This window comes from Argopecten irradians, chromosome 9, assembly GCF_041381155.1.
Source record: "Argopecten irradians isolate NY chromosome 9, Ai_NY, whole genome shotgun sequence".
NCBI classification, from domain to species: Eukaryota; Metazoa; Mollusca; class Bivalvia; order Pectinida; family Pectinidae; genus Argopecten; species Argopecten irradians.
In genome coordinates, this window is record NC_091142.1 from 1,238,547 (window position 1) to 1,255,422 (window position 16,876).

At 33.7% G+C, this 16,876-nt stretch overlaps 1 protein-coding gene across 2 annotated transcripts; it reads left to right on the forward strand.

Moving 5' to 3' along the window:
- Positions 1-307: 307 nt before the first annotated feature.
- Positions 308-16,873, forward strand: LOC138331059 (uncharacterized). Of its 2 annotated transcripts, none has more exons than XM_069278516.1 (4): positions 308-362; positions 12,239-12,301; positions 13,418-13,726; positions 15,485-16,873. In XM_069278516.1, exons 2-4 carry the CDS (start codon positions 12,268-12,270, stop codon positions 15,868-15,870), a joined length of 729 nt encoding a protein of 242 aa, XP_069134617.1. In that variant the 5' UTR covers positions 308-362; positions 12,239-12,267; the 3' UTR covers positions 15,871-16,873. The 2 variants fall into 2 exon arrangements, with proteins under 2 accessions (XP_069134617.1, XP_069134616.1); XM_069278515.1 differs by lacking the exon at positions 308-362 and adding an exon at positions 477-671.
- The last annotated feature ends 3 nt before the right edge of the window (positions 16,874-16,876 follow it).

Below are 16,876 nucleotides of genomic sequence, written 5' to 3' on the forward strand. Positions count from 1 at the left end.
TTGCTCCATGAGACACAAAGAGACCCAAAAGAAAATCCTAATAAAGAGAGAAAACAAAGATTTAACACGAGAGACCCCAGAGAAATGTGCGAAATGCCGTTTTCAGCAGCTTTATTTGCAGACGGAGAAAAAACGCATTTAAATTTGAGTAAAGTGAGTGTAAAGGTTATCAGAATGTGACCCCGGATGTTGTCATGTCGCCTTCTCGTATTGGCTAGGGAACAGAGCCAATCAAGATCCCTAAATGTCTGAAATGGACACTTACATACATTATATGAACCTTAATTAACTGTTATCAGTTATGTATGTGTCACCAATGTCGCCAGGCGGAAACAGCAGGAGCCCACTTTAATGCACATTAAGTATAATCCTACGTTACAGATCATAATGAATGCAAACCTTAAATTAGTTTGGATGTCATATGTATTTCAATTAAGTGAGATGCTATAGAGATATGATATATATAATTATGATATATAATATATAGTTTTTGTAATAAAAATATCTTTAAATCATGCGGTGTAGTGATTGGTTTTGGAAGCTGACCAATCACAAGTGTTTTTAACAACGTATAAATATTTATAAACTGCACCAATAATTTGTCAAGAGGGCCGAGAATTCTAGAATCATATTTTGTAAAAGAGTGGAAAAACAGCGTGATATCATGTTTGGTAAGTTTACACATTATATAGAGGTCATCCTTGATATTCCAGGGATTCCACTGTGGTATAACGTCAGTGATAGTAACCCCTGGAGTATCGAGGATGTGACTCATTTTGTGACTGCTGTTCTTTTTGAAAACTAACTAACGAGAGTTAAGATAAACATTTTAATGACAGAACTTTGGGCGACCAGTTGTATCTGCCATAAAATATTCTGATGGTTTTAATTATTTAAATGAACTTCAAATAAAATTTACTATCAAAAGTAGAGTTAAAAGCCATTTGCAAATAATTACATATGTGCAAGTCAAACTAATTTGCTTGCAATGTTAATAATACTTGCGAAACCCAGACGTTATCGTGACGTCACAATAGAAACATTGACGTTGCGTATTGATTCGGAAAAAGAATCCACTCTTACAATCTTACATTTAAACATACTTCATTTGATCAAATAGAGTATAAAATTAATTATAAGTATTGATGTCACTATTTTTTAATTTTATCGGGTTATGAATATCAAATTGTTTGCAAACTTTCGTGAAAAATAGTTAACATCAATGCTTAAATGATTTCTATATAATTTGCCCTGCAGGTAAGGCGTTAGAATTGTACCTGCTGCCCCTATTGCATAATCGTTAAAGACGGCTACATATAGGATTTTATCTGCTCTCTTCTTCCTAACTGACTTTATCTTCCCTAATAACTCCCTTGGAAAGCCAGTGATGAAGTCCTTTAAAGAGTTTCTTATCTGATATTTAAAATATACCATTAATGAGTTAACCTTTGTTAGGGTTAGGGTTGGGGTTTTACATTTTGTTTGGTTATCCACTTTGTTTGGTGTTTGGTTATACATTGAGAGCTGCTATGGTAAATATTTAGAGATTTCCGATGAAATCATGCTCATCATTTGTCAATAGTAAAATTTCCAATTGTATTTATCGACCTGCAGCTTTCGAACCTTCCTCATCAGTTGTACATATCTGTCATGGACCTCGGAATAGCAAATGACGGCGGCACAGAAGTGACACGAAAATATTTTGTTTATTGTAAGACAAAAAAAATATATATATGTAGGGTGAAAAATATTTTTTGTTTTTCGTGCTCACGTAAAACAGTTTAAATATCTTTTATATATGGTAAAAAATATTTTAAGACAATTTTTTTTTTTTTATCATGTAAGGTGAACAATATGTTTATCTTTTACGTGCTCACGTAAAACTTACTACGTCCTCACGTAATACTTATTACGTTAGCACGTAAAATAAAAAAAAAAATAAAAAAAAATCCCCTTACATATAATATGGTGGCATATTTCTGCCATCGATTAGCCGACTTACGACTTTATTATAGAAGATGTCGACATAAACTCAATAATATGTCGACTAACCACATATACATGCCCACGTAATGATTCCAAGATAATTATGTAGAAAGTCGGTAATTCGGTGATTAATCGTGTTTATGCTCGGGTGTGATACCGACTTGTCAGGTATTGATGTCGACATCTCAACTAAAAGATGTCGACATCTGATCTTGAAAGTGGAAATCAAAGACCACTCTTTCATGACGCATTGTGTCGATCGACGTTGATTTTGTTAATTCAGGTTTTTATTTATTCATTTCAAAATTAAAAATTGTGATCTTGCACATCCCGGCATGCAGCTGTATAGCCTGCGTGTACGTAGCTGTTAGTCCGAGCTGAGGAAGTTAGAGTGTATTTCCGTCCTCTATGCCATAATTATTTACTGATATATATAAACGTGGGTTGAAAATTTGTTTAAAAGATGTGTTTGTGTTTTGTGGATGGGCATTCGAACCAAGTCCATGTAGTATATACCGTACTATACTATATTAAAAGAATGTTTCATATTATATTTTCTTGTATATCACGAAAAATACCAGTTACGTAATTTAAAAGCCATAAAGGTCACAGTACAGTTACACAATACACATTGGGAAACCAGCTGTACTTGTTAGCTTGCCCTGTCCATATATATACATAAATATTTACATCCCTCGATACCCTTACATGTATATAAAGGCACAACGATTTTTTTTTATGGTATTAATGGCCAGATTCAAGCTGAGGAAGTTAGAGTGTATTTCCGTCCTCTATGCCATAATTATTTACTGATATAAATAAACGTGGGTTGAAAATTCGTTTAAAGCTGTGTGTGTGTTTTTGTGGATTTGCATTCGTACCAAGTCCATATAGTACTATACTATATTAAAAGAATGAATGAAAAATGAAAAACAAGGATTTTTTTTCATGTTTTAGTTTCTTGCAAATCACGAAAAATTCCAGTAACGTAATTTAAAAGCCATAAAGGTCACAGTACAGGTACAAAAACCAGGTTTTCTTGTTAGCTTGCCCTGTCCATATATATACATAAATATTTACATCCCTCGATACACTTACATGTATATAAAGGCGCAACGAATATTTGTTGATGGGCATTCGAACCAAGTCCATGTAGTATATACCGTACTATACTATATTAAAAGAATGTTTCATATTATATTTTCTTGCATACCACGAAAAATACCAGTTACGTAATTTAAAAGCCATAAAGGTCACAGTACAGTTACACAATACACATTGGGAAACCAGCTGTACTTGTTAGCTTGCCCTGTCCATATATATACATAAATATTTACATCCCTCGATACCCTTACATGTATATAAAGGCACAACGATTTTTTGTTATGGTATTAATGGCCAAATTCCAGCTTTGGGCTAAAAATCCTCCCGGGGGCGGTTTTAATTCCAAACTTTGAACACATCTGCATCAAGTTTTTTGTAGTAAAAACACGCAATCTTTGTAGTCAAACGTAGTAAAACAAGTCACGTGCTTACAATCTCATTCATGCCATTGGTCGGAATATACAATTGTATTATGGGTAACTAGTGATCACGTAATTTTGTGTTTACTTCCAAATATGGTGATAGTTTGCTTGCTTATCATTTCTTTGGAAAAATTGGTTTGATTGAAAATAATTAGACTCCCCAAAAAAATGGTATTAATTTTGACTTGCACATGTGAACTGTTTTACTATGAATAATGAACTGAAATGAGTTATAAAACTGCCATTTTCACGTTTTGTAAATAAATGATAATTGACCCATGCGAATTGACTAATTAAATAGGTCTAACCGTCTTATCGGATCAGAGAAGATCGGCTACTCCCGGCTAAATTCGTAATATTTATATATATAATTACCTGCTTTAGTTTTCAGAACAGATGCATATAACACAGAGACAATAAGATATTCGTCAAAAGGCAAAATCATATAAACTAAATACCAGGTCAGAGAAATCACTATATTTGGAAGTAAACACAAATCATGTCATCAGTATTTACCCAGAATACAATTTTATATTTAATTCGGCCAATGGCATGAATGAGGTATAGGCACGTGACTTGTTTCACTACGTTTGACTACAAAGAACACGTGTTTTGTACCATTATGGGGAAAATCCCCCACGGATCGTGGTTTCATTTTCACCATTTGAAATTGCTAAGCAATACTATCATATCATTGTTTATTTTCCATATCCTTTTCGAACTAATGATTAAGTTTTCGCGTAGCCCACTTAGATTTCTGGGGAAACATCATATCATTGTTTATTTTCCATATCCTTTCCAATCAATCACTTAGATTTCTGGGAAATACAGAGTATGTGTTTCATTCTGTATCCGAACTCAGGTGACCAATCAGAAAAAAACATGGCTGACAGGTGGCTATGTTTTTTTATTACCGCTATATAGACTTCATATTTAGTTTTTTCATCTTATAAAATATTTTCAAGAGGAAAAGAAAAAGTTAAAGAATTACAGAAATAGAGAAAAGATCCATCTGTTATTGGCATGGTTTTATATCATTCAGTAATGGGTACTATGTCCATTAAACTTTAATGTGCAAATGCAGGGATGTAGGAAGAAAAAGAGTCCTCCTACACATTTTTCTTACTTCATTTTAGAAAATTTTGCCGCTTTGCGGCACATTTCCTAAAACGTTCAATCACGTAATGTTCAAACATGAACTAGACTAAATTGTCCCCGAACCCCCAAAGACCAAAATCTCGACCCTTTTGCATATTCATTATTGTCCTGTCAGCGTCGCCACTGTCTATAGATGTGGATGTGTACAAGGATTATATGGAATGATTTATGAAAAAAAAGTATATAAAGTATATAAAGGTAGTGTTTTGAATTAATCTCCCCCATGTGGGAGTGAAGTCTAAAGTGACCTTTTGCAATTGTCTTTTGGCCGGCATCATCCAGTGTCTGTTGTAAACAATTTACAATCTTCTTATAGTCCAGTAAAGATAGGGTGTTACCCAAAATAATTGCAACAGAATTTTTTCTTTGTTTTTCATACAGATCTGAATTTGTTTTATACAAGAAAAAATGTCGTCACAAGTTAAAATTTGGGAGTGTTTTTCTTGACCCCCAAAAAGCCAGAAAACCAGGGATATTGGCATAATTTGCCAACTTTGAAGCCAATTATAAACTTACATAGTTATCATGAGATACAAGAAAATTAATGTATGACAAGAACGTTATAAGGACAGCACAGATTGCCAAAAACCAAGTTGAAATCAACACCGGGAAAAGTATGACAGCATGAAAATTGCATAATTATGTCGTTGTTACAGCCAAATATGCTTTTGTTGGATTGTTAAGATAAAAATTGTTATTATCAACAATACCATGCATACTCTTTTGGTGGAATCCTTTTAAATTAAAAACTTGTTGATTAGATGCTTTAAAAGTATAACATTTTACTTTCACTACCTGAGATAACATGGTTGCTCTAGGTTGGTCTTTTTCCCTTTTCCAAGGATATGTTGAAGTCCAAATTGAATAATATGTCTTTTTTTATTCAAGAATGATTCAGTAAGTACCGTCTCAAGTGTTTAGATAGTTATTAATTCAGATTCTATACTCACCTAAACAACTATAAACAATTCACAACTATATCAAGATATTCCCAAAAATAAAAGACGTGAGGTTGAAAATTTTGGCTAAATTTTGTGACAAACGAATAAAGCATATTAAAAATAATTAAGATTTTTGTATTGCAGATGACTTATTTTGGTATTCAGCCAAATTTACGTAATAGGATGTTTTTAATACAAAATAAGATGTGCATATTTATACCGTTTTTACAATAAATGATCAAAATACAAGTACAAAATATGCAAAAAAGGATATAACATATTTGGAGGCATTTGCTTTTTATTTTCCGAAATATTAACTACCAAAATTGGAGTTATGCCAAAAATCTAGTAAGTACAAAAGTATAAGTATAAAAGCACTTCAAATTGGAAAGATCAGTCAACATAACGGGTTAATATTTAGTTTTTTCTAGCTAATGTATCATCGATTATGCTTTAATATAAAAGAAAAGGCATTCCTTTAAGACATTAACTGACATTGTTCAGGGTAAGATTTTATAAATGTTTGCATTTAAAAAGAACAAAAACTTTATTGCTAGCTAAATTCAAAGCTTTTGAGCCGTTTTCATCCTTATTTATTTCTTGGATTGACTGAAATTATTGAATCATTTCAACTCATTTGTTCTTACCTAAAGTTTTTTTTACTATACACCCGATTTCATAATTATTATTATTTATTGCAAAAATAGCAGATAAAAGTGTGATTTCTTTATATTTTCTTATTTTTCGGGTGTTCAAAAAACGAATTTCCGAACATGTGATTTTTGGCGACTTTTTTCATGGTAAAATACTAAGATCATTCAACCCAAAAAGCAGAAAACAAATTCTGTTGCAATTATTTGGAGGTTAGGCTTCTATTTTTCATATTTTTACTGGACTATAATAACCAAGAACCTCATACATGGACATGATATTGGGTCATAGCATGCTGGTATGAAGGGACACAAAGTTTGTTCAAATCAATGGATCTTGACATATGTGCTAATATACACAGGGCTGAGACATATTTTGTTTAAAAGCAAAACACTATTTATAACTGTGCATATTGGAATTCAGGTGACTGTTAGACATATATATCCTTATTGCCTTCTGCTCATTCTCAACTCTCATCCATTTGTAAACAATTCAAATTCTAACAAACTCTCCACAACATGGTTTTTCTCACTTTACAGCAAGTACAAAAACAATAACAATAAAATTACAATCATGAATGTTTTGTATATATATATTATTATTATTTTTTTTTTTTGAAATTCAATTCGTCAACATATTTGATTAATATATCTAATCTGTTTTCAATTTTTAATCAAAAAAGAAAAAAACGAAAAAAAACCAACTTCATATCATAGCAAATATACATGGTTTGTAATATTATTTCAATCAAGGGAGATAATTCGTTTTGAAGGATTTTCCACAAAGTGGAAAAGTTAAGATTATAATTTCAATTATAATTTTAAAACAACTTTATTAGATGACGTTTCAAGTAATTGTCAAATATATACATGGACTTTGAGATCTGGCACAACATGTAATCTTCAATTGATCAATGTTTCACAATCAATGTCTACTCTAAGCCTTCTGTAAACTAACACAAACTATGCCTTAGTTTGATATAATTGAAACAAGTTTAAAAACATAATGGAACACACCACTGTTTCCACTGGAAAGTGGTTTCCCTTCAAATGCGTCTTGGAGCAGGACGTCCCTAATGTCGTGCTCTATACAGCTCCATGTCACCAGGCCCACAGACAACACATTTCCTACTGACTGCTAATTTGGTTCCCGTTGGATGGAAGACGTCCTAAGAAATTTTTCGTTTTTCCTATTTTTAGATTCTGGTCCTGTCGCATCAGCCTCCATTAAAAGATGGCAGATAATTTCTATCCTGAAATCGTAAAATTAATAGATTAAATGTTAAATTTCACGATTTCACACAAAAAGCTCTCAATGTCAATTTTATATGCTCCCATTTACTGGCAGTAAAGATGATCCACCGCTGACAAATGGTAATTTTTTTTTCTCTATCAAAAACAAAAGCAGACGATTCAGAATTTTTCGTCAGTTACAAAAGTTACTGACTGTACACCATTATCACCATTGAAAAGTTTGAGCTTGAAGATAAAAATATTAGACCATTACAGATGTCCCCCAAACGAACTGTGCAGTAGGAAACGATCACTAAGATCAGGTTGTGTGATATATGAACAAATAAGTGTTTGTGGCAATGAAAACTTTCGATGGCTGTCAGAGCAAATCTTTTCAAATATAGCAGCTTGATCTTCCTGATATTCAGCTCAATCTGTAAGCTTTAAAATTTTGAGCAATCCTTCTCATACATTTCGTTACGATGGTAAAAGAGCTTAGCAACACAGCTTTTAAAAAATGATGTTGTTCATCATCATAACCATTGTGTTCAGCTTAATCTTATAAAATCTAAATGTCAACCAACCAGATGCCTCCATTAGGTAACTATGACAGCACAGCTTTTCAAAACTGATTCCATGTTGATAAGCATACCTCAAAACCCCCATGTACCAATTTTCAGCTTATTCTGACAACTTCTAAATTTCGACCAATCAGAGGCCTTTATTTCGTTACCATGGCAACTCAATTTTTAGAAAACGCTGCCAAGTTATTCGGCATACCCTTTAACCCCCGTGTACTGTTTTTCAGCTTAATCGGACAAAATGTAAATTTTAACCAATCAGAGGCCTCCATTAGGTAACCATGACAACACAGCTTTTCAAAACTGTTGCCATGTCGATAAGCATACCTCACAATCCCGTGTACCAATTTTAAGCTTATTCTGACAATATCTTAATTTCTGACCGATCAGAGGCCTTTATTTCGTTGCCATGGCAACTGAGCTTTTCGAAAGGCTGCCATGTTATTGTGTGTCCCAAAATGCATATACTAATTTTCATCGAAATCCAACTTCAAAATCTCAAAACCGGAAAATGGACTCTGGGTGCCATCTTGGACTTCCGATTGGAGAAAAAACCTTTATGCACAATGAGCACCCAAATGAGTATGTTTGTGAAGTTTCGTGATAATCGGCCAAGTAGTTTCTGAGAAAAGCTGTGGAAATCCGCAAAGCGGAAGAAGTGGAAGAAATAAGAAAAAAATTAATAATTAACTTACATTATATATAATAATAAAAATACTGTAAGAGGTATTTTCATAATTCTAATTGTTCTGAAATCAGAACGATTTTTTAAGTGATCCAGCAAAATTAATGTAGTGAAACTTACTTCCTTTTTGAATAATCGACTTTTTGTGTCCCTATTTCCCTGATGCAAATATTTACTGTAGCCATATTTGGAAGGTCTTTTTTTGAAAAATCGACTTTTTGTGTCCCTATTTCCCTGATGCAAATATTTACTGTTGCCATATTTGGAAGGTCACAGCACTCGATACCGGACAATTAGAATTTCCTGTAATTGTCGCAATAGGAAAATATTACGATGTCAGTAAATAAATGTTTAATTTCTTTCGCTTAATTCAATTTCTAAATTTCTTTTTCTAAATTTGATGATTTGATCCCGAACATTCCAGTAACATCACTTTTAGTAGGAGTGAATGAAACGGCAATCAGTCCCGCCAAACAGTGACGTCACAATCACCGGAATGACGTCGCTTTCTCACGGTAGTAAAAAGGTGTACACTCATTCGGTTTAGTGAACGCATTTCTTTATTTAAAAGTTGCTGGAAAAACAGAATACACGGTCACTAACTTACAATACAAGATTTATTTTGGTGTCGACTGGGAAAAACGAGATGACTCAGCAAATCTAGATATATCTGTTTTCGACAGTTAAATTTCTATGAAACTGCTATTCTCAGACCGTCAAATGCAATCTTGGTCACCTCAGCCAAAACACAGGAGCACGCAAATCATGACTGAAACGTTTACTAAAGATTTCATATCACTATGTCCTATGTGGAATGAAGTACTGATTGATTCTGTCTTAAGACAGATAAATTTCTCTTCCATACTACACATGCTTCATCAGCTGACGTTATGTGTTTTTACTTGTATTTCATTACCTTAATACTCTTTGAAGAACGACGTTGACTCATTTCTTTGTAAGGACTGCAATGCCAAGGACATGAAACAAATGTGGTTTTATGATTTAAGTCCGTGCATGCACATCGTTTTCCTTAGTATGTGTACAAGTACGTGTATTAGATTCCCAAAAAGCTAAGTGGGCTACGCGGAAGCTTAACCATTTGTTTGGAATGAATTTGCAATTTCAAATGGTGGAAATGAAACCACGATCCGTGGGGGATTTTCCCCATAATGGTACAAAACAAGTGTTCTTTGCAGTCAAACGTAGTGAAACAAGTCACGTGTTATATCTCATTCATGCCATTGGCCGAAATAAATATGGAATTGTAATCTGGGTGACTACTGATCACATGATTTGTCTTCCAAATATAGTGATTTCTCTGATCTGGAATTTAGTATAAATAATTTGGCCTTTTGATTAATATCTTATTGTCTCTGTGTTATATGTATGAAGCATGTAATTATATATATAAATATAAATTTTGAATTCTACGAATTTAGCCGGGAGTAGCCGATCTTCGCTGATCCTAGATTAGACGGTTAGACCTACATTATGTATTGAATTGGTCATTTCGCATTATATTATTTATTTACAAGACGTGGAAATGGCAGTTTTATAGCTCATTTCAGTTCATTGTTTATACTAAAACTGTACATATGTGCTAGTCAAAATGATATGCTTGCAATATTAATACCATTTTGGAGTCTAAATATTTTGATATAAATCAATTTTTCCGAAGAAATGGCAAGCACACTATCACCATATTTGGAAGTAAACAAACAATCACGTGATCATTCCGGCCAATGGTATGAATGAGGTATAAGCACTTGACCCTTTTTACTACGTTTTTACTACAAAAAATATATCCCGAGTTTGGAGCTAAAACCGCGTCCCAGGAGGATTTTTTAGTCCAAAGCTTGAATCTGGCCATTAAGACCGTAACAATAATTCGTTGTGCCATTATATAAGTGTATCGAGGGATGTAAATATTTATGTATATATATGGACAGGACAAGCTTACAAGTAAAGCTTAGTGTATTGTGTACCTGTACTGTGACCTTTATGGCTTTTAAATTACGTAACTGGTATTTTTCGTGATTCGCAAGAAACTAAAACATGAAAAATTCATTGTTTTGCATTTTTCATTAGTACGGTATGTACCTTGGTACGAATGTCAATCCACAAAACACACACACAGCTTTTAAACGAATTTTCAACCCACGGTTATATATATTTATAAATGATTATGGCCAAAAGGATTGAAATTCGTTATCCTTCTGCACTCCATAGAGTATTTCCTCAGCTCAAACATTATCACACTAAATATGCTTATTTAAATATCACTTAGTATATTTTAAAAAGTTACAAGATATTATATCTATTTATAATGCCTGTATACAAGTAATTTCAATTTTCTTTTGAACACAATATGTGGTTACTTTTTGGATTATACGATAAATGTTCATATATCATACTATTAAATCTCGGTAAGATTTACAAAACAGTCGACAATGAATACACTATTTTAAGGATTTAGTATAATTTTGAAATAATGAATTTAAATCTACACTTAATTTAAACTGTGATTTAGGAACATATGTCAGAAATACCATTGATGTATTTCTGCTTTTTAGTAAACGTTATGGATAAAGTTTCAAAGGCAACAATATAGATATACATATTATTTTCGGTATAAGTTCGGTACTGTTACTCCAATATCACATAACTGATAACCGTCCACATTTTATTTTTACTCAAAAACTGTGCCGTGTTTGCATCGTTATAGCAGAAGTTTGAAATAAAAACAGGGATTCTAGATATATTCATGCTAAATTTTGGGATTTCACCCGTAAAAAGATAGTGTTACATTTACTGTTTTTTATTACACTGAAATTTACATCATATGCTATCTAAATCTCAGTCCAGACTGATCCGAACATCATTTTCAAATTGGACTGATTATCTAATCTAAAGTTAGATATATGCTTGTCTGAATTTTTTAAGTGGTGTAAATTGAATGTTTTGAAACTGAAAATATCTACATCATAAAGCTAGAATAACAATATACTCGAAAAACTCAAATTGCAGATCTAACGTATACGTATATATGCTGTGTACATGTTAGCTATACATATAGGCTCACCTTGTGAAGCCGCGGAATACTCTGACATCACAAGACCACGTGTCCACCTAGCTCATTTTTTCTGAACCGTAGTCGACACTACCCGTAAATCACGACCAAAACCAACCGATAGCGCTAAAAGATAGGCGATTATTTGGGTGGGACTTAATTTTTCATTCATCCAAAGCAATATCCTGAGGTATTATCAAAAAAAAATTTGGCTGCACAAATCCACTAATTAAAGTCATTCCAAAAACACAAATAAACCAGTCTCATCGATATCTCCACGTACTTAAAGCTTCCATTCAAGCCATCTCATAGCCCGCGCGTGAGAGATACATGTCACGTTATTTTGTATTAAAATACTTTATCACTAATTAATTATTTCTAAAATTACTATAATTCTGTGTTTTTTAGGACTGTTGCTGAAATTTGTCTTCTTTGGAATGTTAGTCAACGGACGTTTGGCTCAACCATCTCGTAAGTATATGTTAATGGTTACACGACTTACACTGAAAACTTCCAATTTTGTATAAGATTTAGAATTGTACAGTACAATATAGTCACCAGATTTAAATTAAGTTCCTGTCGACCTAAGCGTTCCATCAGCGACCTACGCCATTTAATCCTAAAGTTCGTGTACAATTCTACTAAAGATGGTTATTTCCTACAAAAATGATAACAACCTTGCTCAATAAATATCGAATAGAGACGTCTATACTGCAATGTAGTCTGATTTTGTAAAGGTTGGTTAATCCGCTCACAAATGTATAGTTTGTTGTACAAGGGGAGCTGCATATTGATAGTAGTAAGGTAAGATGTATTTAAAGTTGCTCCACCGCCGACAGAGCATAAACAATACCCATCATGTGTACATTAATTAACACAAAATGTATATAAAATAACAAAGTAATGAAATAAAATAATAAAGAACAATACTAACTTATCTACGCCTGTTTTTGAAAGAGAAAAAAATACCATTCGTCGCAATGGAGTATCTTTAAAATATTATTTTTTTGTCATTTATGCGTCTGATTATCAGTCAGTGAAAAAATCAAATCCAATATGTGTAAATACTATCAAATGACTTGTTGTCAATAAGTAAGTAGCCAATTGGCATGGTAATGGGCTGCAGTATACTAGGATGGAGGGATTCCAAGATAGCCTTGATGATTCATTCAAATTTACAGGAGTCTTTAAATGAATTCTTTTAAATATTAGGTATGTAGCATGCTGAGTTAAAGGGTAACCAAGTTTGTTCAAATAAATAACCCTGACCTTTCATTTAAGGGCACAGATCAAATTGGCTAAAGTCTTTAAATGATTTCTTTTCAACTGAGAGGCCCAGTAAAGTTGTGTACTTTAACGACCTTGTCCTACATTCAAGGTAACAACTACTGAAGAAATCCAAGTGTACGACATCTTAATAATGAAAGACCAAGAGAAGCTGATCATTTTCAGCTAGTTTGCTTCAATGGCTAACAAAAACCAACCTCATGAAAATAAATTCAGGTTTCATGAAGAATAAAATCTATGAAATGGACAATTATTTAGATTCTATACAGTCAGAATGTATGACACAATGCCTGTTTCCAGAGAAGGAAGAGCCGTGCTGTGTGGACGGTGTCATGGAATGGGATTTGGATGGCAGGTTTGTCTCTCCACTCCCTATAAAAGGAGTAGAGGTCATTGAGGACAGTGGAGATTCCACAGAAGGGAAGAGAAAGGAAAAAGAGCAATGCAACCGTCAAATTGTCTTCAAAGCAAATTTTGAAAAAAGCACTTGTGGATGTCAGTTGCCTCCAGACTGTGGCAGGAAGATGCTGAGAATCGACATGAAAATCAGTAATTTTCGAAATGGCTACCTGTTCAATATGGGAGACAGTATATCTAACAACGCATGGGGTGAGTCTACGTTATGTCATTATTATGTTGACATTTTCACTGCAGTCCCACCATGTAACCTTGCAAGCACAGTTTGCAGTCATATAGTCTATGAACTTCAATTGCTTATTATGACATCATTATTATTGTGAAGTCACAAATGTCATGCCAGCGATTATGAAAAACGACTGTTCAATGACTGTTCCATCCTTGACGATAATGAATGATCATATAGAATAGATGCAAAATCACTTGGTATGTCAACATAAAATTGTAACCAAATGTTAAATATAAGCATTGCACATCTTTCAGTTGGCATTCATAGCCAATATGAATATCAACTGGACAGAGGCTAATCAAAAATGAAGTGCTAGCAATCTTCCTGGAATCTGCCATTAATTTGCTATGAATGCCAACTGAAAGACGTTCAATGCTTAAATAATCCATCTTTTCCAGGTGCTGTGGTCTTTCATGGTTCATTGATTCTACTTGTCGATCCCTTCATCAAATCTGTCATTATAACCCCCTCCCATCTACACCCTCACACCCCCCTCCCCATACACCCCACACACCTACATAGTATAGCTAGGCTATACGGGATTCACATTATCCAGGTTACACAGACTTCTCCTAAACTACTGGAGGGATTTCAATGAAACTTGGTGGCACCAATCCCTGTACAGCAAAGATGTGAGTAGTTCCTATTTGAACTGCAGGGAGGGGGTTGGGGAGGGGGTTTGAGAGGGGGGTTTGAGAGGGGATATCAGTTGGCCTGCAGGTCTCCCCCTGTTCCTTTTTTATGATGGTGCCCTATCAATGCTTCAATGCTGACCTTGTTTAGATGTCTATTACTTGTACATTAACAATACACCTTCTTTTCTACCTTTCGTCATAAAACTGATGGATCGCCAGCTTTCAATCGACCTGACCGTGTCTTTGCATTTTGTATTGTGTGTGCTACGATGATTGCTGACATTCATTCATTGAATAGGTACATATGCGTTTGCGTCCTGGCTACTTGACCATCAGTCATAAGAGGGTAACTCTTTCTTGTCAATTACTTAGTAACAAACATTCTCAGCATATTGTTACAATGTTGTAATTAGTGTTATCACAATAAGTTAGTATTACCACGAAAAATATACAGAACCGTGGTAATACTCAAGATATGATAGTACATAGTAATATAGATACATACTAGATTGAGATATCTTTGACCTAAAACTATTGAGGTTAAGTGTACCACTGCCTGAGTTATGCAGTTACATTTCAGACCAACAAGAGTTCAAATCTCACGGTTACTTGAGAGTGACCTCCCTTGAAATAAAAAAATATTGTTAGCAGGTTTTAATTGTAAATAGTGATAGATAGCCTTCTAGAGGAATTTCCCTTTAGCTAAGTCGGTAAAACTGTGAACCAGTAAAGTCCGGGGTTATGTGTTTGAGTCCGGTTGGTGGCACACTTTTTTTGTTTTGAAATGAACAATTTGTTTTAGAAAAAATGGGGTTTTTTTTACACAAAATTGTTTGCTAAAGCTCTTTGGTCTACAATAATTATTTACCTGCAGAAATATTTCAGAAACCTACATTTTTTACAGATTTTTTTCTCAAATTCAAGTTTTCCAATTAAAAAAAAAATAGCATGGTGAGGTATGTTTTATATTCACTTATTTTTTATTTACATTTCTATTTGGTGGTACACTTTAATGTGATATCATTAACGCTACAAACTTGATGATCACACAAGTTGAAAAAAATTCTTCCATTTTTTTTATTACAGGTGGTGACAGCAACCATCAGGAAAACGACGCCGAGTTTTTTGGCATCAACAATTCATTCTTCCTTTTCAAGGGAGATAAATGCCTGTCAAACTCTACCTGGGCCACAACTTATCCGAATATTCTGACGGCGGGGCTTCCTGACCAGGTTACTGTGTTTATAAGTAACGAACACATCCGATTCAGAACCAACTTTGGGGTCCTGGATGAAGAGGTGTGCCATCGCTGTCTGTATGCCTTAGGGGGCCAGTCTGACTCCAGCATTGATGGTGTAAATGAGGATGTCTACGTGTCCTTCAACAGGGTCATCCTCAACTCGGTGCGCGACGGATTCGGAGTTTGTGAGGCAGCCGTCCAGTGGGTGTGTCCATTCGAATATGACTACTGAACTAGTGTCCATACCTCACAGTGTTATAGCGTGCCGTTCTGTTTAGTAAAACTTTTCTATATATAGAAATAATTGGTAGACATCCCTGAATGTCATTGCTGTTGATCATGACTTCAGCTGGATAAGAACAACTCAACTATTTATCATACCTTTGTTACTCAACATCTATTTTGATGTGTTTTTATTTACTAGAATATATCGTTTTGATAGTGTAAATCTTATTAGTATTCCTTATTTCCTGTTTTGATAGTGTAAATCTTATTAGTATTCCTTATTTCCTGTTTTGATAGTGTAAATCTTATTAGTATTCCTTATTTCCTTTAGTATTCCTTATTTCCTGTTTTGATAGTGTAAATCTTATTAGTATTCCTTATTTCCTGTTTTGATAGTGTAAATCTTATTAGTATTCCTTATTTCCTGTTTTGATAGTGTAAATCTTATTAGTATTCCTTATTTCCTGTTTTGATAGCGTAAATCTTATTAGTATTCCTTATTTCCTGTTTTGATATTAAAGATTCTGAAAACTTTTATGTTATGAAATGTTTTATCAAACACTCCAGAAAGTTTATCAATGCAAATACTTACATAGACTTTTTACTTCTACAACTAATCAAGGCAAAGTGAAGTATATGACTCCCAAAACGTGACCATTGTGATGTCACTAATGTTGACGTGTCAACTGATCATCGTCAAAATGGCTGTTCCATCTTGTGGATTAAATCGTCGTTGATAAATGGTTTTCCTGGTGTAACTTAAACAATGTTAATGCAGAGACCCTAAAATTAGTTAGTGTAAATATAAGCATTAAACTATCTTCCTTTGGCATCTATGGTCTATATAGATGGCAGAGTTTTGCAGACAATCATCACATAATGCGCTAGCACGCATTACAAAGATTGTCTGCAAAGCTCTGGCATCTATATAGATCATAGATGCCATAGGAAGACAGTTTAATGCTTAATTACACCTTTGATCAAAGCTCAATAAAAATACAGTTCACTTTTTT